Source organism: Camelus ferus, chromosome 9, assembly GCF_009834535.1.
Source record: "Camelus ferus isolate YT-003-E chromosome 9, BCGSAC_Cfer_1.0, whole genome shotgun sequence".
NCBI lineage: Eukaryota > Metazoa > Chordata > Mammalia > Artiodactyla > Camelidae > Camelus > Camelus ferus.
The window spans coordinates 66,714,443-66,737,155 of record NC_045704.1 but is presented as its reverse complement, the minus strand read 5'-3'; the positions used below and the strand labels follow the sequence as shown (position 1 = coordinate 66,737,155).

Here is a 22,713-nt window from a genome sequence, read left to right as displayed (position 1 = left end):
CTTGCCCCAGGCCCTCCCTCATTCTCCCGCGGGCGCTCAGGTTTGCAGAAGGCAGCACCTTTGCAATTCAGGCTAACCTTTACTGAATTGCAAATCACTGGGCACTGAGAAGAAGCTTTCTTGGACAATGTTTGTTTCTCACCGTCTCATCCTCTCAGGCTGCACGTGGTCACATGTAAATACAGGTTCCAAGGACTTGTCTTTAGGTTTTGATCCACAGGGAATTGAGTTATTGGAAATGGATCTCACTCCCTCCTCACAGGGTTGTGTGGATTGAATGAGGTAATGGTTGTCAACACACTTGAATGAAACGACAGGACGGGAAAGTGGCTGTAGAGCGGGAGGCAGTGTAAGGGGCTGTTGTCCGTGGCTCCCCCGCAGCTTTGGCTGCAGAGGGTGGGGGGAGCTATTCACTAAAACTGACTCATTAACTCCAAACTCCGATGTCACACAATTGAGTGAGTCCTGCCACATTAGATTGGAACAAGGACCAGAGAAGCGTTCCACAATGTCCTGCTTCAGGAAGCTCACAGCCATGCCCTCACTGAGAGCGAATCAGGCAAAGAGAGGAAGGGGTGGGAGGAAGAAGGGGGTCTCTTGGTAAAGGACGTGCCTGCATGTGGGGAGTTCAGCGTGGCTGTGAAAGGAGAGGGTGAGGGGTATGAGAGTTGAGCCTGGAGAGGAAGGCAGAGCCAGGTCGTGAAATGCTCCTCATCTTGGTGAGGACTTAGAATTTAAGCCTGAGGGCAGCAGAAAGCTGTTGGGGTGTTTTAATCAGGGGAGTGACATGATCTGCCAGGACTAGAAGCAGAAACCAGGCAGGCCATTTGGCACCCAGGCAAGAGACAGTGGTAGCCTGGAAAGAAGTGGGGGCATTAGGAGAAGGAGTGAATACGCTGATCAGATAGATAGCAGGAAGGTTGTTAGACAAGGCTTAGTCATGAACTGCATACAGCCAATGAGGGAGGATGGAAAGACTGTAGGTCAGAGAGGGTTTTAGAGAAGACGCTGTGTTTTCAAGGGTGGGGAGGATTCTACTTGGCAGGGCAGCAGGACAAGAACACTGAGCCATTGGAAACGCCTGCAGAGACTGGGAGCTGGGAAGGGCTGGCAGGGCCTGGGAGGCCACAGGTAGGTCAAATGGTTGGCAGAGGGTTTAGTTCAAGAGGTAGGTAGGGGAGCAGGTGCGAAGGGCAGGTGGGGCCTGACTGCAGGGCCCTGGGATTGCAGCTGAAGAGTTAGGGCTTAAACCTACAGCGGGCGGAGAACTGTGGTTGGGGTCATCAGATAACCTGCTGGACTCGAAGGAGGAGGAGGCTTGGTCGCTCGTAGCTGTTATTCACTGAGGGTTCACCATAGATGGAGGGTTTATAACATGCCAGCCACCAGGCCTTGAGTGCTGACTCTGTGTAGGACGCTGAGCCAGTTTCATCTTCACCGCAATCCTGTGAGGTAGACACTCTTACCCCCTCCCTATCTTATGGTTAAAGGAGGTGAGGTTTAGAGAGGTTCAGTGATGTGCCCAGGGCTGACTCTCGACCCAAGGTCTTGCCCTGTCTGCCTACTGCCTGACGGCTCTCCTGCGGGCAGTCCTTTTGCGAGCTCCAGCCTTAGGGGATGGAAGGCCAGGCTGGGGCAGAAGCGAGGGGATGGGAAGAAGGGAAGATGAAAAGGACAGGGCCGAGGACGCCGTCCACAAGCCCACTCTGTCCGCGCTCCTTCCCCCAGGACCACCCAGCCCGCGAAGGAGCCCATCATAGATGAAGATGATGATGTGGCTGAAGAAAGACAAAGAGTTACTAGTGGAGGAAATAAAACTGATATCTTAAGGCTGAATGAACTAACAAAGGTAAGGGAGCGGGTGCCGGCGTGGTGGTTTGGAGGTGCCGGTCGGACCAGAGATGGCACAACGTTGTAATTTTTGCCTCCTATAGAATAAGCAATAGGCTTATGCAAGGAATTCCTTTCCCTAATTTTATGTGGGGTTGCCATGTCTGTGTTACAACTTGTCTTCCAAGAACATTCAGTGGATTTTCCCTAGTATTCATCTTGGGCACTGCCACAAAGCACTGCAGCCTTCCTGCGTTCCACTTCTGCATGGGGGGTCAGCTTCGAGGCCCCTCAGCGCTCACAGCACCTCTGTGCACCCCCGCATCAGCATGTACCCTTCGCCTAGACCCTCCCTCACTCTTACCCTCCTCGCTCTAACCCTCTTTCTGCCCTCAATCCACCTCCTCTGGATCTTGCAGGTTTATTCCGGCGCCTCCAGCCCAGCAGTGGACAGGCTGTGTGTGGGAGTCCGCCCTGGGGAGGTGGGTACTCTGTACACCACACACGCAAGGGCCTCAGAAAATCAGCTCCTGTGCCCATCTCTCATCTCCTCTCCAGTGAGCTGTCCAGTAGAAATAAAACGCAAGCCACCAGAGGTCACTTTAATCTTCTGGTAGCCACGTGAGCAAAGTAAGGACAGGTGAAATTCATGTTAATCATCAATTTTGTCCAGTATACCTGAAGTGCTATCATTTGAGCATGTAATTCATATAAAACAATTTTTATTAGATGCTTTACATTCTTTCTTGTTATGGTTCTGTCTTAAAGTCCAGCGTGTGTTTTCCTCAGCGGCACATGTAGGTACATCTCTGGCGCTCGGTAGCCGTCCAGGAGGAAAACTGCTCCTTACTACCCTCTTGGGTTCCCAGGCAGGGCTCTGTAAACTGGACTTCCAAGAGACAGATTAACAAGAGGAAAACAGAGAGAAGTTTGTCAGCATGTGTGTCGCACACACGCAGGGGAGATGGCTGATCCAAGGCCGTGGTTAGAACTTGGGCTTAAATCGCGTCTTAGCAAAGGAACCATACGTTTTTAGAGAAGCTACAAGGCAAAGGAAAGGACCTTACAGTTTCTAGGTGGCAAACTGTCGGAAGACAAGCATGTGGGAAGCTGAAGGTAGATAAAGGCTATTTAGTAAAGTTTGCCGTGCAGATTCCCCTGGTGCATTTCCAGGCTGATCGGAATCTAAAGTTGTCTCCAGAGGTGAACTTTTGTCCATCCTGGTAGAGGGGAGGGGAACACCTTGTAAATTGATGTCCTGCTTTTAGGCAAATGAGGGCAGGGCAGAGAGCTATTCTTACATCTTCTCATTTGCCTTCAGCTCAAAATCATCCCTACGCCAGAGCGGCGTATTCTGCTACCTCACGCCAAGCACAGCTAGCGGCCTCTGTCAAGGCAGCACAGGGCTAAAGCACCTCCTCTTACCCCCACCCTGGCCCGGGGTCAGGACGCCCGGACCCCCCGGGCGCCAGGGCAAGGCCAATTCTGTGTGTTGTCCTTCAGTGCTTCGGCCTCCTGGGAGTGAACGGAGCTGGCAAAACAACCACATTCAAGATGCTCACTGGAGACACCACGGTGACCTCAGGTGATGCCACGGTAGCAGGCAAGAGGTGAGTGTCCTACTCATCCTGTCTCAGGGTGTCTCTCCCGGGTCCTGAGCCATGTCCCTGTCCCACCACAGGAAGGGTGGGCCTCAGTCCCTGTGTCTGAGGGTGACTCTGAGAGCCTGAAAGACCTGTGCAGAGGCATGGACCTCTCAGCAAACATGGTCAAAAAATCTAAGACATGGACTCTCTGGAAGTTGAATTGACTGTGGTTGAGAGACTCCTCTGTTAGTGTGAATTCTTGGGACGTTCTGGGAAGCACCAAATCAGTGGTTCTTAATCTTTTGTGGATCATAAGCATCTAACCGTTTGAGCATCTGATGAATACATGCACCTTCTTCCTACAGAAATGCACCATTGTTTCCCATTACCTCCCTCCATACATTTTTGAAAACAGTTTTGGGGAATTTACTGAGCCCTGAAGCACATCTATGGCCCTGCTGGCCCCGCGGCCCCATTAAGAACCCCTGTCATGAAGCATCCTTTTACCGGGTTGAGTTTCTAGGTGGGGGCTGGTTCGGGGGCCTTCGGGGCCTTAATCTGCACTGGCTATTTCTGTGCTGAAGCTTGACTTAGCAAGCCAGAGTTTCTTTATACAGGGAAAGCTGGCATGTGCCCCTGGATTCCGGGAGGCTGCCTACTGCTCTCTGTAATAGGGAACATGGCAACGGACTGGTTGTCAATGTGATCGGACGAAGAACGTGAACTGGCACTTTTTTGCCTCTTTCCAGGCTGCTCCTTGACCAGCAGAGCTCACACACACATTAGATGTGCCCAGAGGAGCTCTCTGCCCTGGTTTATAAGTGCAGTTAGGCACTGCTGACGTCTAACCAGCACCTGCTTGACCGGGGTCTCCTTTCCTCACCTGAAAGCCATCCTCAATGTGGCCCGATGCTCACTGGGGCCCGATGCTGGGGGAGCCCTGAGCATGCCTTACTGGCTCAGACAGGATGAATTTGGTTCTCCAGCTTTCCCCAGCCATCCCTGTTGGGTCTAGAGCAAAAGGAACAGCAGAGGTGGAGCCAGGCCATGGCTGAGTCCATCTCATCTGCAGATCCAGCTTAATCTGCAACCAAGCAAATGACTTCATGATGGTAACAAAAGGGGAGAGGCCAGGGAGTGAAGGGCAGGAGGATGTAATAGCATTTACCACAAGACATCAAGCTGTAGTCCAAGGGAGACATGGTCAGATGCCCAGAAAGTAAAATAAGATAGAAGCTAGAAAGAGACTATAGGTTTAAGACATGGAATTGGGGTTCTCTGGTGGGAAAGCTCCTGTAAATTTGGTGAAGCACCCACCTTGCTTCCCTGGGTGGTTTTAATTGGCCCAGCTGTACCCACCTACCTAGTATTTTTTGTCATGGTGGGGAAATGCATGACCTCTCTCTGTCCCATCCGATTGCATCCATCCTTTATTTATAGGCCCTAAGCTGTAAGGGAAGGGGGAAAGAAATTAGACCAGTCTATGGACAGTTTATTTTTTCATCAAGGCAATGTATTTCTAGTGGGGGAAAATACATTGGTCAAAGGGAGTTGATAGAACTCAGTTCACTTCACCTCTTCATCTCTCCTGCCAGGCCTCTTGCTCTGGGTGGTGATCTGACTGGTTCCTCTTTCATTGACTGTATCTCTGCCAATAAATCCAAATGGAGAAGTTTACTTCCATTGGGAAGCACACATCTTCTCTAGCTGCTTCCTAAATGTTTGAAGGAATCAAAAACCACTTGTGATTTTCTTAAATTTAATCTTCTCTTTGTTTTTAAACTCATTTGTGATCCAATCCAAAAACATATCTGACTTTGGGTCACAGGTATTCAGTTTATCCTGGATGGGGAAACTTGGGAGAATCTGACTGGACTTAAAACTCAGAACTCCTGGAGTTTATCAGTGTCTAACCAAAGGACCCTTGCTTTGATTCCTAAATGTGCACATTTCTGAAGCGCAATGGGAGGAGAGAAGAGGCCGCTTTCTTATCATACTGACAGAAAGTCCTCCAGCCCCAGATCTCTGGTCGCCCCCTTTGCGAGGGAAACTTGCTAACTGCTTTTTCTTCTTGCAGTATTTTAACCAATATTTCTGACGTCCATCGAAGTATGGGCTACTGTCCTCAGTTTGATGCAGTTGATGACCTGCTTACAGGGCGAGAACATCTCTACCTCTATGCCCGGCTTCGAGGCGTGCCAGCAGAGGAAATCAAGAGGGTAAAACATGGTTTGTTGTGGCCACTCGAGTTTGGTAAACCACGAACCTGCTTCATGAGCGTGCATGTATTTAGAGATGGGAAAGCTCGAGCACACTGTCCATTCATTCACTCAGCAAATGCTTATTGAGTGTCTGCTATGTGCTAAGTACTGTTCTAGAAAATGGGGGTGAACAAAACAAAAGAAAAAATTCCTGCCCTCGTAGCTAACAAAACTGACATCTGCATTCACCCTTTGATCCAACAGTCCCACTTCTGGGTGTTTACCCTGAAGGCACACCTCCCACAGCACAAAATGCATATGCACAAGGTTACTCACTGCATTTTAGTCACAAAATAGTGGAAATTAGCTAAATGTTCAGGCATAGGAAAGTGGCTGAATAACTGATGGTAAATATATACAATAAAGTCTTATGCAGTTATTAAAAAAACAAAAACAATAAAAATCTCTGAACTGATACAGAGTTATTTCTAGGAGATATTGTTAAGTGAAAAAAGCAAAGTACAAAGGAGCACATGTAGAATGCTACTATTTAATGTAAGAAAGAAAAGCAAGAAAGCATAAATATGCCCGTTTACCTTCACAAACAGAAATGCAGGAAGGATAAGCTGGACGACTGACTGCGATGATCAGCAAGAGGGAAATGAGGTGAAAGGGAAGTGGAAGGGGTAACGCTTCTCTCGGGATATTTTTGGTTTAGTTGAAACTTCTGGAAGCATGTTAACGTTCTACATATTCAAAACACAAAACTAAATCGGTAAGAATGGGAAAGAGGTAGAAGTGAAGACAGAAAATCCTGACACAGAAAGCAAACAAAGCAAGGTGATCCGACTTTATTTCAAACGAATGTAAGTCAGACAGATGGGAGGAAAGAACTAATGCAAATAACTGAGGCAGCAGAATTTGACTGTGTGTCTTCAGTCCTGGGAAAATTTTGCATGAAAAGCAAGATATTTGTATGGTGTGAAAGTGTCTCCCGCAGACTGCTGATGGGCTGTGGGGGGAACAGGGGAGGAGTCAGACAGTACCTCAGCTGAGGGACCGAAACTACCACCAGCTCTGAGGGGCACATGCTCGGATGTGACCCCCTGAGAAGGACACAGCTTCACCTGGTAATATTCTGATTGGGACGCACAGCCTGAATCTTGTGAGGAAACATTGGACAAGCTCTACAGGAACATTCTATTAAGAAATATAGAGGGGTCATATTCTTCAAAATTATAAAGATCATAAAAGACAGAATGGCAGAGGAAGGGTAGGGAGGGGTTCCTGATCCCAGGAAGCTGAGTGGACACAGTGTGGCTGAGTGATGGACACCAGACCGCAGCTTGTGCTGGAGGGAAAATGGCGCTGTGAAGGGCACCCCTGGGCGGATGGACAGAAGGAGGCTGCGGAAGGCGGTAAGCTCCACGAGAGAACCCTGCAGCAGCGCTAGCCTTACTGCCAGTGACAACCGTGCTGTGCTTGTGGGAGACAGGGGTCCCTGTTCTCAGGAAACAGACACTGAAGGACTTAGGAGTGAAGGGCCATCATGTATAGCCTGCCCTCGAATGGGTCTGAAAAAATTGTGTGTGTGTGTGTGTGTGTGTAGAGAAGGAGAGAGAAAAATAGAGAACGTTCTTTGTACTGTTCTTATTCTTACACGATTCTGTAGGTTGGAAAGTATTCTAAATAAAGGGTGAGAAATGGAGCTTAAATTCTAGTGGGAGGGACAGACAATAAAAAGATAAAGAAGATACACAGTACATTTGAGAATAAAAAGTCCTTGGGGAGAAAATAAAGCAGGAAAGAATTGTTGGGGTGGGGTCTGCACTTTTAGGCAGGGCGGCCTCTGAGTGAAGAGCGGAGTGAGCCGTGTGGATGTCTAGGGGAAGAGCATTCCAGGTGCGGGCACAAGCGCAGAAGGCAGGCGCCTGGTGGGCTTGTCTCCAGAAACTTCCCTCTTTTGCTTCTGAGCACGTGCGTGCACACGAACACGTGCTCACACGGGGTGCTCTCTGTCATAGTTTACTTTGGGGTTCTCTTTGAGCGCTGTTACAATCTGTCGTTATTCTGTGTCTAACTGTCTGTCACTGCCCCCCGATCTGCCGGTACAGCAGCAATGGCTGTGTTCACCATTATTCCCCAGTGCCCAGCACCGTGCTCGGCTCGTGGTGGGCGCTCCGTCAGTGTACATTAGAGGTGTGCACAAGACTACAGTGTGACCCTGATGAGGGGTGGAGTCAACAGGGCTGGGACCCACCATCTTCTCAGACAGACGCTAAGACTCTTCCTCTCCCACTCCTAGTCACAGGACACTGGGAGAGAAGCATTCTCCTGCTTTTGTAAGCCGAAAGGCCATTTCTCAGGGGGATGCGCCCAAGGGGTACGGAGCTGACCAAACCACACTGGGATCTAAGGCCCAGAGGGGAAAGGAGACGTCTCGCCCTTGGAGGCCACGAGCCACCCCACGCGGCAGCAGGCGGTTCTGTTTCAGCCCAGCGGGGTCTGTCCTCCTGGGAGCCCAAGAGTTTGAACTGGTGGAGGTTAGGGTGTTTGCTTGGTTTTTCCCCCCCAGATGAGGTTTCTTTCGTTTCCCCAGGTGACAGACTGGAGTATTCAGAGCCTGGGCCTGTCCCTCTACTGCGGACCGCCTGGCAGGCACCTACAGCGGAGGCAATAAGCGGAAACTCTCCACGGCCATTGCGCTGATAGGCTGCCCACCGCTGGTGCTGCTGGTGAGGGCCACCGAGACCACCCAGGGGCTTGCAAGCGCCAAGTGCTGCATCTCCGTGGTTGGGTCAGCAGATCTGGGGAGTCCAGCAGTCTGCTTTTGTCCGGGATGTTCCCTATACTGCTCATTTTGAGCTGATCAGCCCAGAGTTTTGTTCACAGCTCTTGGGTGGGACTAGAGTCACAACACAGTCTCGCTCTGAGTTCTTGTGGGGCTGCAGGCTCGCAGCAGGGAAGTTCAGCCCCTCTGCAGAATGTCCGTGTCTGGTCAGAAGTTACCATTGCCTGAGGAGGCCTGTTGAGGACCCTAATTGGACTGGAGCAGATGTTCATGTGGTTCTCGCCAGAGTTGGACCGAACCGAGGCCCCCATGCCCATGCAGTCTGGGGTTTATGAAGGCATAGGTTACAGGACTTGGAGGGACCCTGAAAAGTCACCTGAGTTCTCTTCCTGCCTCCTTGCAAACATATGTATTGAATTCTTTTCTCTTTTTTTAAGATAATTCCCTCATTGCGTTAATCAGCCTTACCCCACCCATGGGCTGAAGCCAGTCTAGAGGTGTGCCTGAGGTTTCTTCACTCTCCTGGTTCACTCCTGCCTCCACACCCTGTGCTGGCTTCCCTGGGTCTTGCCCATGGGGGAGTGACTTTGTGAACTGTCTGCCAGAGAGCAGAGCTGCTCAGAGGGAGTCAGCCAAGGAGGGTGCAGAAACCAGGAGAGACTGGCTCCCAGCCCGAGTCCCTGTCCTCTGTGCCCCCACACAGGACGAGCCCACCACAGGCATGGACCCCCAGGCACGCCGCATGCTGTGGAACACCATCATGAGCATCATCAGAGAAGGGAGAGCCGTGGTCCTCACTTCCCACAGGCAAGAGGTCCCCAGGGGCCGGGGTGGAGCAGGCGGGCCATGGAATCCGGTCCTCACCTGCTCTCCCCTGCCCCCAGCATGGAAGAGTGCGAGGCCCTGTGCACCCGGCTGGCCATCATGGTGAAGGGCGCCTTTCAGTGTCTGGGCACCATTCAGCACCTCAAGTACAAGTAAGGACTTGGTGGGAGGTTTCCTGTTACCTGCTGGGGAGAGGAGGGTAGTCAACCAGGCCATGTGCTCTCTGCTGACATGTGGAGGGTCCTGCTGCCCCCTCATCCCACCGGCAGAGGCAGGTGGTGTCTGGGCCTCATTCTGCAGCAGCAGATGGAGAAAGCTGCTGAGCAGTGAAACTCTTCTCTGCTAGGCTAACTGCCTGTGGTTGAAGGCTCACCGACTCTCCCATTTGGGCTTCTCATCGGGGCAAATGCAGAGCCCAGCTGGGATGAAGGAGGGTCACCACCACTGCCTCACTATCCCAGATCCCATCAGATCCAGAACTTATGACCTATTAATAAGAGTCTGCAACCAATGTAGGAATGATCCGGAGACCAAACAGCCTGAGTCATGAGGGTTCCTTTCTGGCATGCCGTATGCTTTTGAGTTTGAGGCCGTGTGCTATATGATAAACCAGCAGTGCCAGCCAGTCATCTCCAGCAGGGTTATCCTGCCCCTGTGCAGTGTACACTGCTGTGAATAGTGCATTATTAATGACAGTGTGTACTGAAGCAGACCATCGCTTATGATAAGACTTTGATAAGCTGCCATGCTCCCTTGCACTCTGATATGCTTTACAAACTAGGAGGGGTGGACTTACAGTTAGCCCTCATTTACTTATCAACACTTTTCGAGGGCCCAGCACAGAAAAGCCATGGTGCCAGGTGGCGAGAGGAAGAGCGCGTAAGCGCCTCATCTCCATGTCCCCAGGGGGCCATCTTGCACAGCACACAATAAGCAGACAGATGATTGAGAGAAAGCTCTAGTGAACTAGCTCCATTTGGGCATTTGACCCATGACTTTCTGAGCAACCACAGCTCGGACACCGCGCAGATACCTAGGGGCGCTGAGCGTGTGCGGTCACCAGGCCCGTGTCAGCCACTCCCAGCGTCCACATGGATGCGCCTACTCCTTTCCGTGCTCACTCCACATGTCCCCAGGGGAGAGCGGGAGGGAGGGAGTGTTCCCGTGTGGCAGGACAGTTCCCCGGGGCTGAAAGGCAAAGGCATTTTGTTGAGGGGAGAACACCCCGGGGTCACGGGGCAGCGCTGCAGTGAGCACACCCTGTCTGAGCGTGCGGGGAGGCTGACTGGCCGTGCCCCGCGCCCTGGGGGACCGCTCTCCATCCACGTGCAGGCGACCTGGAGAAGGAGGAGGGAACTAGCAAAGGCCCTGGCCCGGCAGCCCCATTTGTTCTGGAAGCTTCCCTGGGGAAGTGCCACCTTTCCAAGCCTTTGCTCCCCCAGGCCAGTTCCTTCAGGGCCAGACAGTCTTCCCCTCTGAGTAGGCACCAGCCCCACACACCGTCCCGGGCAGCCTGTGGTCTCCGCACAGGGCTCAGCCCCCTTTGACTTCAGCAAGCACGTTAGAGGGCAGGGGGTGGGGAGCACCCACGCCTCCGGGAGGTGGACAGAGAAAGCTGGGACGCAGGGCTGGTGCCCCACGTCACCACACAGACATTTACTCCCCTAAAAACTAGTATCACACCACTTTCCCAGGAGCCATCGCGGCCTTTTTTAAAATCCTAGTTTTGAACATGCGCACAAGGTCTGTAGTTTGGGCCTTTCACACCCAATATTTCTGATGAGTCTGCTCCTCGTTTGGGGATTGCCTGAGACCCTCCTGCTAACAGGCCTGTCGCACGCCGCCGCGTGTGCCCCCAGGTTTGGAGACGGCTACATCGTCACAATGAAGGTCAAGTGCCCGAAGGATGACGTGCTCCCCGACCTGGGCCCCGTGGAGCGGTTCTTCCAGGGCAGCTTCCCCGGCAGCGTGCAGAGGGAGCGGCACTACAACATGCTTCAGTTCCAGGTCTCCTCCTCCTCCCTGGCCAGGATCTTCCGGCTGCTCATCTCCCACAAGGACAGCCTGCTCATCGAGGAGTACTCGGTCACGCAGACCACGCTGGACCAGGCAAGGCGGCCAGGGCACCCCGTGCAGAGCGCACAGAGTGGGGCATGCAAAGGCCCAGCGCCCAGCGGGAATCCACAGACCGCGAGGCAGGACGTGCCCAAGGGCCAACACTCTAGTCACTCTGTCCGTTAGGGCAAAACTCAGAATGTCAGGAACAATATTTCAATATTTCCCCTGGTTTGTGGTGGTGGCCAAAGGGGACCATCTCCTTTTCAAATCAACCTTACAGATGTTTAATTTAAATACATTAGAATGCACCCATTTAAAGTGTACAATTCAGTGATTTTTTGATCAATATGTGTGCCATGTGTCAGGTTTTTCCACGTGATCACTTTTTTCTTGTGACAAAATACGTGTATAACATTTTTAAGTGGCATTACACTTCAGTGGCATTAAGTATATTCACATTGCTGTGCAACCATCATCCCTCTCCATCTCCAGAAATTTTTCACCTTCCCAAACTGAAACTGTGTCCATCAAACAATAGCTCCCCATAACCACTCCCCCAGCCACTGGTAACCACTGTTCCACTCTCTGTTGACTCCTCCACGTACCTTATACAGGTGTGTCATCCAGTACGTGCCCTCTTGTGTCCAGCTTATTTCCATTAACTTAATGTCCCCAAGGTTCATTCGTGTAGGAGCATGTGTCAGCATACCCTTCCTTCCTAAGGCTGAATAATACTCAGCTGTATGTATTTACCACGTTTTGTGTATCCGTTCATCCGTAGGGACATTTGAGTTGTTTCTGGGATTTACTGGGCCTTTATTTTTCACTTGTTTGTTTTTTAAATAAACATCCTTAAATAAACATCTCCGCTTGCCCTTTGAGGAGTGGGCTGCCCAGCACCCTCTGGTTAGTGTAAGTGGGTGGAGGCAGGACAGGGGTCAGCCACACCGCACACTGAGGGAAGAACGGAAAAGAGATCAACTTCTGCTTTGGGGGGCTGGGACTTTTTTTGTTACTCCTTTAGAGGTTGAGGGGGACACTGCTCCTGAGAATCCGCCATGCCTGCTTACCTGCGAATCCTCCTGCAGGCAGGCGCTCGGCTTAGTTCACAACTGGGAGGAAAAGCCCCAAGCCCCAGGCAGGACAGCGAGCTGCTCAGCCAGGGCTGTACCTTAACTGAGGAAAATAGGAAACAAAGTGGGTGGGTGGAGGGTGCCCTTTTCTGGAAACGTCTACCTACTCTTGTCCTTTTCTTGCTTCCAGGTATTTGTGAACTTTGCTAAACAGCAGACTGAAATTCACTGACCTCCCTTTGCACCCTCGAGCTGCGGGAGCCAGACGACAATCCAAGGTACCCCTGCCACCCCTTCCCAGTCCACTGTTTGAGGCAGATCCTCAGCACAGGGACCCAGCCTGTCCTCTGGGCCCAGACTTGCCTCCTGCAGAGAGCCCCACTCATTCCCGGGCCCCACACCTCCCCACGCCTCACCCCTTCTGTGCTGAAGGGCTTTTCCATCGGTACTTGTGTGGGTTCCTTTGATAATCAGGAAATCTTTAGGTGGTATGGGAGAGCATTTTTGAAAAGAACTTTTCCCACATGTTTCTTGCTTATAGTGGAAAAAAAAAAAACTTGGATTTTGGAAATAAGGAGGGAAGATAGGAGAGAATATTAAAATGTTCTGGTTGTCGGGCTACTTGACGTACATGTCTGCTTGTAGGCTTGAGTTTCAAAGGAAAGAAATTAACTGGCACTCCTGTCAATGGTGGACGCATTTGGTTAGATCAAGGACGGTTGTCTGGTTAGGGAGAGGGCTCTGTGTTCTTTATAAAAATATCAAGATGATGAAGGAAGAAACACTAGAAGGTCTGTCACAAGCTGTGATAATTCAGGATGGATGCCTGAGGCCCTGGTAAGGAGCACACTCACCCAGTTCCCCAGCAGGAGAGAAGGAGTGAGAGAGCTGGATAAAGTGGTGGAGGAGGCACCAGGACCCAGGTGCCTCGGATTAAGCCTGGGACATTGAAGGGTCAGATTAACTGAGCCGTTCTCTCCTGACTTATCTGTAAGTCAGAGAAAACCACAGCATTTTCCCAGTAAGAAAAGACATGCGAAGCCTGATTTCCCATAACGTTCTCAGAAAAGCCAAGTGAGGTGATGATTGAAACAGTCCTTTCCAAGGCAGCGCGTGTGATGAATTTTCCCCTTTCTCTTGGGTAATGGAGACCTAATGCTACTCGGCAAGGCTGGCTTCGCCCAGAAATGCCTAAGGAAAGACACCTGTCTGGGGAAAGGCAGTTCTGCTGAGATTTTGCAGCCACTCTTTCTCAATTATGTATCTTGTACTTGCTGTTTACACCCGTAGAAAATTATTCTTTGAAAGCCACTTGCAGTTAGAAATCCCTTTTATAACTCGTAATACATAATTGGGTAGCAAAAGCACTTCCTAGAACTAAATTGGTATCTTTCTATAATAAATTCATGATTCAAAGTTAACTCGGACTCTGCAACATGCTGCCTTCATAACGGCTTGCAAAATTCCTCCCGCACAGCATTGTACATAAATAAATGTCATGAAACAGTCATTATGTTCTTGTTCACATTATCCCACTTTAAACAATTTTCCTCTGTAGGAGGTGGACAAAGGGAATTCTGCATCTCAAGGATGACCTAAATGATGATTTCTTGGCTTTTAAGACAAAAGCTCAGTAAATATCTTGGGGAAAAAAAAATTGAAATGCACCATAACAGCCATTGGGAACAGCGCAGGATGTGCCGCGTCCCTCTGCAATGCCCGCGAGTACGCACATGGGGGCTCATGCCCCCATTAGCACTTCTGCGTCGTAGAGTCAGAGGGACCTGCGGGACCACCTGGTGTAGCCTTTTCACAGACAAGGAAACAAGCCTAACCCCTAAGCTCGGGTGATCCAACAGAATCACAGTACCCTGAGCTCAGCTTCCTTCAGAGACTGATTGACAGCTGTTTAACTTAAAATCTAACAGCCATCACACCATCTCTTCAGAAAACTGAAATGAGAAGGGTCCATCTGACCTCCTTCTGCACTGCTCGTCCACTGCAGCTGGAAAGGAACTCTGGGCAGCTGGAAGGGCAGGAGCCTTTGCCACATGGTCATCTGATCGGATCTACCAGCAGAAATAATCCCTCGGCAGCAGACACAAACACCTGGGCTGCATACAGTGAACTCCAAACAGGGCTCTTTCAGAAGGAAACCAGAACTGACTCGCTCCCCTGGAACACCTGGTGGTGGAACCGACCCAGCCAGATGAGCACAGAACCCTTTCCTCGCGGACCACACGAATAAAAACCCCAGCTCAGGCTCCTGGTGGCCGTGGCCCCGTGCCGCCCTCATTTCAGGTGGATCTGCTTTCCTCTGTGTGTGTGTGTGTGAGTGTTTTATTCTTAAGGAGGAAATAAAATGCAAACATGCTTACCACAAGCTGTCAGAAGTCACTCATCTCCCTGTGCATCCTCTCGTGTAGTTTAGACAGTCTTTGTGCCTGTAAGGCTTCCCGTCGTCGTGTGAGCTCCTGTGAGAGTGACTGCCGTGGGAGGGCCAGTCACAGCAAGGCTCTGCAACACCGCGGGGAAGTGAATGGGCGAGTTGATATGCGCATCAAGTGGGCTTCAGGGGGTTTGAAGAGAACCCCCAACTGGCAGCGCATGCAAACATTATCCATTGTCAGCCAGGTATGGTTTACATCTAGGTTTCACATCTGTTTGCCCAGCTTGTCTGAGTGCCTTTCTCAAAGATTTTTAAAATGTTTAAGACAGGAGACAAAGAGGCAAGGACAGTAAAGGTGGCTCTTTGGTTGGATGGGGCGCAACATGTCCTTGTAACTGTTTAGAGATGTCGAGGCCTCAGGCACACAGGGTAAGCCATTTCCACAGTGCTGACGTGTACATCTTCTGCAGTGACGTTAGAGGCAGTGGTTCACAGGACACCCAATTGTTCACAGGAAGGCACACCAAGAATCAGAAAAGAACAGTTTTAAACCAAATCGTTCCAGAAGATTTACGGACGAGAAGAGCAAATGGACTTCCTTGCCAAGGCAGTCTTCCCTCCGTGACCCACATGGGCTTCCTAGTTCAAGCATGTTCTAGAACAGTTCTGCCCAACGCACGTTCTACCATGGGCGTACTCCAGAGTCCGGGGCGGGGTGGGGGGGAGGGAAGGAGGGAGGGAGGAAAGAGAAAGACGCTGAGACCCAGTCACTTTACTGAGAAGGGGACAGAAGAAAGTGAACACAAAGTGGTGACCTGTTCCCTGGGCAAGGAGAGCCCTGTGCTCCTCCAGAGGCAGACAGAGGGCAGGTGGCGACATGACTTTAAATCCTGCACTGCTACTGGCTCCCGCTTTGCACACAATAGATTCTTGGCAAATAACTGCCTATAGAGGTTACAAAACTACTTCAGAAGACTTAGAGCTTGATTTGGTTTTGACTTTTTACAAATCTCCCAATAATTTATTTGAAGAAGGTTAGGCTGGAGTTTGGCAGAGCCCAGGCATGAGCTGCGATCACCCTGATCACCAGGTGCTTACACCGCCCTGCTGCTTTCCGGCTGGTTCTGTAAATTGATACCACGATATCACAGGGAAGAAGGCTGCGCAGGGAGGGGGCAAGCTGTCATTCGTGGTGGGTTGTGGACTACGAAGAGTCAGGTGTAGGTAAGATCTTGCCCTCCCTCGGGGAGGAAGGCTCCGGTTAGCCGTCTGACTTTACTGCACCTGAGCTCTCCAACAGCAAGGTGTCTTCTTCATCATTTTCCCCAGCTCCTGACATACAGAAAACACTCAACAAATACTTGCTGAACTGAACGCTTTAAAAACCCAGCAAGAAAAACAAAATACAGAAAAGAAATAGGTCCAAAAAATGATGCCTCCAAACGGCTGAAGACAGCAGCAAAGGGCAGGCAGAACCACGGGGACGCTAGGCTTTAAAAATGCCAGCTGCGAACCAAGCAGGGGAAACTCGAGAAGGAGAAGGCATGCCCACATTCCCGTCTGAGGAATACTCAAGTCGGAAACTTGGCCCAAATCTCCTGAGAACATATTAATCTATTGAAAAATCTCCCAATCTGGTTTAATAAGGGAGATTTACAAAGAACAGGAGGAGACAATGGAGAGAGAGTTCAGAAAACAAGACCTCTCGGGAGCCGTTCCAAGGAATGTGACTTGCCAGGTTTTCTAAGATTCCATTCTTTTTTGGCGAACTCGAGACTTCAGAACAGCTGCAATCAAAAAAGAAGCTCTTTTGCTTTGAGTTAAAAGCTCATAGAGAGCTTCATTTGTTCCTGCTACTGTAGCTCTCTTCAGGAAAAAAGAGGAAAGTGGGGCAGGAAACAGGTCAGCAAAGCGCTGGGCTTGGGAGAAAGGGCCTCTGGGGCAGCCTGGGTCTCTGCGCCTGGGCCAGTGAGGAGAAAGTTCTGCACCAGAGCCCCGAGGGGCCTGCGAGAAAGGAAGTTTTCCCCTGGAAAGAGGACAGCACGCCCTTTCTGAGGCAGCTGTTTCAGGCACCAGGACTCAGCCCGCTGGACCGAGCTTGGGGCTTGGTTTCCTCGGTGTGGGCCCTCAGCGCCTCAGCAGGTGCTCTGAAGTGAACGGTTCATGACTCCTGGTGTCCACAGGGCAGAAGTGCCACCACGTTTCATCCGCGGTGGCTGTCGAGGTGGGGAACGCACAGGCACTAGAAGTTTCAGATTCACACGCCCCTGGGCTTGTACAGCTAGGAAATCTCTCAGTGTTCGAAAACAAAGCCCTTACAGAATTGCTCGGTTTTGCGCTGTTTTAGTGCGAAAGGAAGCCAAGCCCCGGGAGGACTGAAGTACTTGGCTGGCCTGCCGGCCCCTCTCTGGTCCTCTGGTCGCTTCACTCCCATGTCTGAGCAGACATGCCCACCAGACCCAGAACTCTGGAGTTCCCTGCCCAAACTGGCCTAACACCCGCCTCTAGGGCCTGGCGGACCTCTTTGCTGGGTCATAGGTGGTCCTGGATCACAGGCTCGAGTCTACACATGGCACATGAGGCCCCTGGGAAAACAGAAAAGCGGTGAAAAGAGAGGTGAGCCACTTAGCAGCTGGGCCTGCACCACCACCATGGGGCTCCAAGGAAACCAAGACGCTGAAGTTGAATTGGACCTAGGTCACCGTGGAGGTCATTATGTAGCAGTTTCTTAGCTTCAGTTATTACTATAAGAATTGAGACATATTGTGGTATGAGAACCCCCGAAAGGTACTCTCCTCAGAGCCTTTCCCAAAGCTCACCATGACACACGCTCGGCTTTCTCAGCCTGACGTCAGGCCCAGAGGTGTGTGTTCCCCACCCTTTCCTCTTTGGTAACCTTGTTTGTTTTCTGTCTGTGAGTCTATTTCTGTTTGTAAATAAATTTATCTGTATAATCTTTTTAGATTCCACATGTAAATGATATCATATGGTATTTGTCTTACTCTGTCTGACATCACTTAGTGTGACGGTCTCCAGGTCCACCCGTGTTGCTTCAAATGGCATTATATTGCAGGCTTTTTAATGGCTAAGTAGTATTTCACCTCACAACTTTATCCAGTCACCTGTCGATGGACATTTAGGTTGCTTCCATGTCTTGGCTATTGTAAATAGTACGGCTGTGAACATTGGGGTGCATGTATCTTTTCAAATTAGCATTTTTGTCTTTTCCAGACATATGCCCAGGAGTGGGACTGTTGAATCATATGGTAACTCTATTTTTAGTTTTTTAAGGATCCCCCATACTGTTCTCCATAGTGACTATGCCCATTTGCATTCCCTCCAACAGTGTAAGAAGGTTTCCTTTTCTCTATGCTCTATCCAGCATTTATTTGTAGACTTTTTGATGACAGCCATTCTGACTGGTATGAGGTGTTACCTCATTGTAGTTTTGATTTGGATTTCTCTAATAATTAGTAGTATTGAGTATCTTTTCATGTGCTTGTTGGCCATCTGTATGTCTTCTTTGGAGAGATGTCTATTTAGGTCTTCTGCCCATTTTTTGATTAGGTTTTTTTTTGATATTGAGGTATATGAGCTGTTTGTATATTTTGGAAATTAATCCCTTGTCAGTAGCATCATTTGCAAATATTTTCTACCATTCCATATGTCATCTTTTCATTTTGTTTACTGTTTCCTTTGCTGTACGAAAGCTTTTAAGTTTAATCAGATCCCATTTGTTTATTTTTGCTTTTGTTTCCATTACTCTAGGAGATGAATCAAAAAAAATATTGCTGTGATTTTGGTCACAGAGTATCCTGCCTACATTTTCCTCTAGGAGTTTTATAGTATTCAATCTTACATTTAGATCTTTAATCCATTTTGAGTTTATTTTTGTATGTTGTATTAGAGAATATTCTAATTTCATTCTTTTACCTGTAGCTGCCCAGTTTCCTGGCACCACTTATTGGAGAGACTTTTTCTGCATTGTATATTCTTGCCTCCTTTGTCATAGATTAGTTGATCATACGTGCACAGGTTTATTTCTGGGCTTTCTGTCCTGTTCCTTTGATCTATGTGTCTGTTTTTGTGCCCGTGCCATACTGTTTTGATTATTATAGATTTGTAGTATAGTCTGAAGTCAGGGAGCGTGGTTCCTCCAGCCCTGTTCTTTCTCAAGACTATTTTGGCTATTTGGGGCCTTTTGTGTTTCCATACAAATTAAGCATTTTTTTGCTCTAGTTCTGTGAAAAATGCCATTGGTAATTTGATAGGGATTGCATTGAATCTGTATGTTGCCTTGGGTAGAATGGCCATTTTAAGAATACTGAGTCTTCCAGTCCAAGAACACAGTATCTCTTTCCATCTGTTTGTGTCGTCTTCAATTTCTTTCATCAGTGTCTCACAGTTTTCAGAGCACAGGTCTTTTGCCTCCTTAGGTAGGTTTATTCCTAGGTATTGTATTCTTTTTGCTGCAATGGTAAATGGAATTGTTTCCTTAATTTCTCTTTCTGATATTTCATTGTTAGTGTATAGAAATGCAACAGACTTCAGTATGTTAACTTTGTGTCCCGCAACTTTACTGCATTCATTGATGAGCTCTAGGAGTTTTCTGATGGTGCCTTTAGGATTTTCTATGTATAGCATCATGTCATCTGGAAACAGTGACAGTTTTACGTCTTCCTTTCCAACTTAGATTCCTTTTATTTCCTTTCCCTTTTCTGATTGCTGTGGCTAGAACTTCCAAAACTATGTTGAATAAAAGTGGTGAGAGTGGGCATCCTTGTCTTGTTCCTGATTTGGTTTTTTTTTTGTTTGTTTTTTTTTTTTGGTTGTTGTTAGCCAATCCACTTTTTAATTTTTAAATTCTTTTTTTAATGGTACAAATGCCTTTTTTTTTTTGCAACAGGAAGGGGAAGAGAAGGGGCTACAACAGCTCTGGCTCCTGGGGTGGCTTCACAGGTCACTGTCCTCAAAAAGTTTAATTTTAAAATTCGTGACATTACACAACTACACTGAAATTTAACATTCCACTCTTACATTTCTTATCCACAAACAGAAACAAAATGCATAAGCAAAAAAAACTTACAACAAAACTAAAAACAGAGACATGCTTACAAAGTAAATATGAATCCCAGTATTAATAGCTGAACAGAGAATGTAATTGTTTTTAATTCTTAAGGGGTGATAAAGTTGTGTAGAAACTGAACACTTAGAAAAGATTTGAAACCTGGAAGTCACTGACCAGAAATTACACAGTAGAATTATGAGAAAGCAGCAAAAAGGGATTAGGAGTGAACCCACCGTATTCCCACTGCACCCCGTGCCCTTCTCAGAGGAAAGCCTGGCACGGGTTATACATGAGGCCAGACTAACACAGGCAACAGAACCGGGGAGAGGAATCTGCCCGCCGGGAGAGCCTTCCTCTGGGTCAGCAGTTCGGTATGGGCCCTGGACGTCTGGCAGATCGTTAATGCTGGTGCCTTGGCACCTGACCATGCAGCCAGTTAAGCTATTTGGAACGGTGAGTTCATGGGTGGTTTGACTAAATGTATCCAAACTTGCCCAACAGCCTGTTAGACAAGTGTAATCCAGTGATAGTCCCCTAGGGCCTGTGCACAGGCAGCATCAGGCCCTCGGCCAGCCCCAAAACGGAGCCTGGCTTCACGGGGAGTAATACACACACTCCCTCCAAAAAAAACTCAGAGCTGCTTAGGATGTTAAAGTTCCTCAACAGAGGAACCCTGTAAAGCCCTGTATAGAAGAATGGATGTCCTGACAAGTGCCCAGAGCCCTTCCTGCAGGCCTGGGATGGGCTGCCACGAGCTCAGCGGTGGCTCCTCACAGACCATTCACAACACTTCCTCTAGAGACACAGTAAGCGAGCTTGCTGGCCCTGCAGAGCAGCTGGGCTGTGTCAGATGAACCGGGGAAGACGCTGCTTATCAAGCAGGGTTGGAACTCTATAGTCATTTAGTTCCCAGCAAGGCTAAAACAGCTCCCAAGGCACGTTTAGGCCCCAGATCCAACTGGCTGCTCACCGGATAACACCCAGGGATCAAGGGTTAGATGTTACATAACACAGCACACGGTCCAGAGCAGGAATACACACACGCACATGCATACGAGCTCGTGCGCACACACATCTTTCTTTGGCAACAGGCGTTGGCTTTCATAACCACATTCTACTTGAATTTGCTCAGGAGTTTGGGCTTTTGTTTTTTTTAATAGCAATTAAAAACAATTAATGAATGTCTGGGCCAGCTATCTGACAGTGCCCTAGCAGAGGGGAACTAGGGTATCTGATCCTGGACCTGGCAAAAAGAAATTTGGAATTTTTCAAGGATGAGAAGATATTTTCAATAATTAGCATTTTTGACAATACTTAGCATGTCCCCAAGAAACAGCCTGGACTCTTCATTAGAGTCTTCATTTAAAATTTAAGGAACTTGTGGGGAGCGATTAGCTCAGTGGAAGAGTATGTGCTTAGTATTCACGAGGTCCTGGATTCAATCCCCAGTACCTCCATTAAAAATAATAATAAAATAAATTTTAAAACAAAAAATAATAAAAGAAGAAAGAAAATGAGACATGTGTGAGAATGGACATGAGAGAACAGAAGAATTAAAGAAAAAAAAATTTAAGGAACCTGCCCAAGGTCAGAGGGAGACTCAGTGTCAGAGCCAGGATCAGGCTCAAGTTTTGAACAGCCCCAGTCCTGTCTCCACAGCCATGCTCACACCTCCCTCCCTTTTAATTAAAATGAGCACTAGAGAAACAGCACCATCAAGCAAATGCCAAAAATTGCGTGTGTATACTTGTCAGACCCTCTACTCAAAAGTACAGTGTTTCTACATTAACCACCTAAGAGCGTTGCAGCGCTTAAAGCACTAAGAGAAACAGACCTTGGGGTTGGAAGAGCAGGGCTGGATGGAGAAGGGGCTGAAGTGTTGGCGACACTGTGTGCAGTGGGACTGAGGGAGGGTGGCCATACCCCCACACGGAGGTCATGCACACGGCCGAGCAGGGAGCGCCAGGGCCCAGGACAGAGGCTGGGGGACACAAACAATTCACCTCTGTAAGACTCCCCAGCAGTGTGTTTGCATGGGAAATCTGATGAACAAACATTGTTTAATTCAACCTTTTGATGAGGTGAAAAGAATGGCAGATACTTGCCAAACTGGAAATAAAAAGACAAGAGAACTGAAGAAAGCTGAAGAAGCATGTGTGGAGAGGCATTTGGAATAAACACCCCAGTGCTGACAGCCCCTGGGGCTCCAGGAGGAGGCTCAGGTAATCTAGGGAGGCCAAGCTTGAAAAAAAAGAAGTGTGCAGCGGGTGTTAAGGGACCCACATCTTCTACCAGAGATGCCTGTGAAGGAAACTGGTTCACAGCCTTCGGAGTGTGACTGAAGTTACTAAAGTTTCAGACGTGCAAACTCACGATCTCACTTCATGGCGGTGGGGGGAGCAGGGCGCAATCAGTGAAGAAAGTCGCCGTCTGTGGTTGGCCAGAGCAGGAAGAGGGACTATGGCGTTTTCTAAAACCACAGAAGCTGTGGACAGTGCCAGAGCCAGAGAGGGAACAAGAAAGCTTGCTTCCTGTCTCTGCTCCTGGCCACAGGAGGATACAGTGAGAAGTCCGCAGTCTGCGACCCAGAGGAGGACCCCTCCCAGAGTTCTGCTGTGCTGGCACCCCGATCTCAGACTTCCAGACCCCAGAGCCATGAGAAATAAATATCTGAGGTTTATTTTTAAAGGGAGAGAGAGCGGGGAGGCTGGTAAGAATTTTGTCAGAGGTTCCCAACTGCCCACCCCTAGGTGTCATATTCCCGTGAACATGCCCTCAGGGCCCACAGCTACCTTCAGCTGACCACCCAAAATGAGGCCTTTGTTATAAAACCCCATCACAAAGGCCTGCCTGCTGTCCCAAGGGCTCCTGGAGAGCAGTGCTCGCCCGCCT

At 49.2% G+C, this 22,713-nt stretch overlaps 1 protein-coding gene across 1 annotated transcript in view; it reads left to right on the top strand.

Moving 5' to 3' along the window:
- The window catches only part of ABCA4 (ATP binding cassette subfamily A member 4), a 111,820-nt gene extending 97,076 nt beyond the window's left edge, over positions 1-14,744 (top strand). The window contains 12 exon segments of the mRNA XM_032488205.1: positions 1,729-1,849; positions 2,250-2,312; positions 3,334-3,440; positions 5,494-5,635; positions 8,217-8,258; positions 8,260-8,352; positions 9,112-9,215; positions 9,293-9,385; positions 11,093-11,342; positions 12,555-12,593; positions 12,595-12,642; positions 13,923-14,744. Of these exon segments, the coding sequence (XP_032344096.1) occupies positions 1,729-1,849; positions 2,250-2,312; positions 3,334-3,440; positions 5,494-5,635; positions 8,217-8,258; positions 8,260-8,352; positions 9,112-9,215; positions 9,293-9,385; positions 11,093-11,342; positions 12,555-12,593; positions 12,595-12,642; positions 13,923-13,958 (1,138 nt within the window). The 3' untranslated portion in view covers positions 13,959-14,744.
- The last annotated feature ends 7,969 nt before the right edge of the window (positions 14,745-22,713 follow it).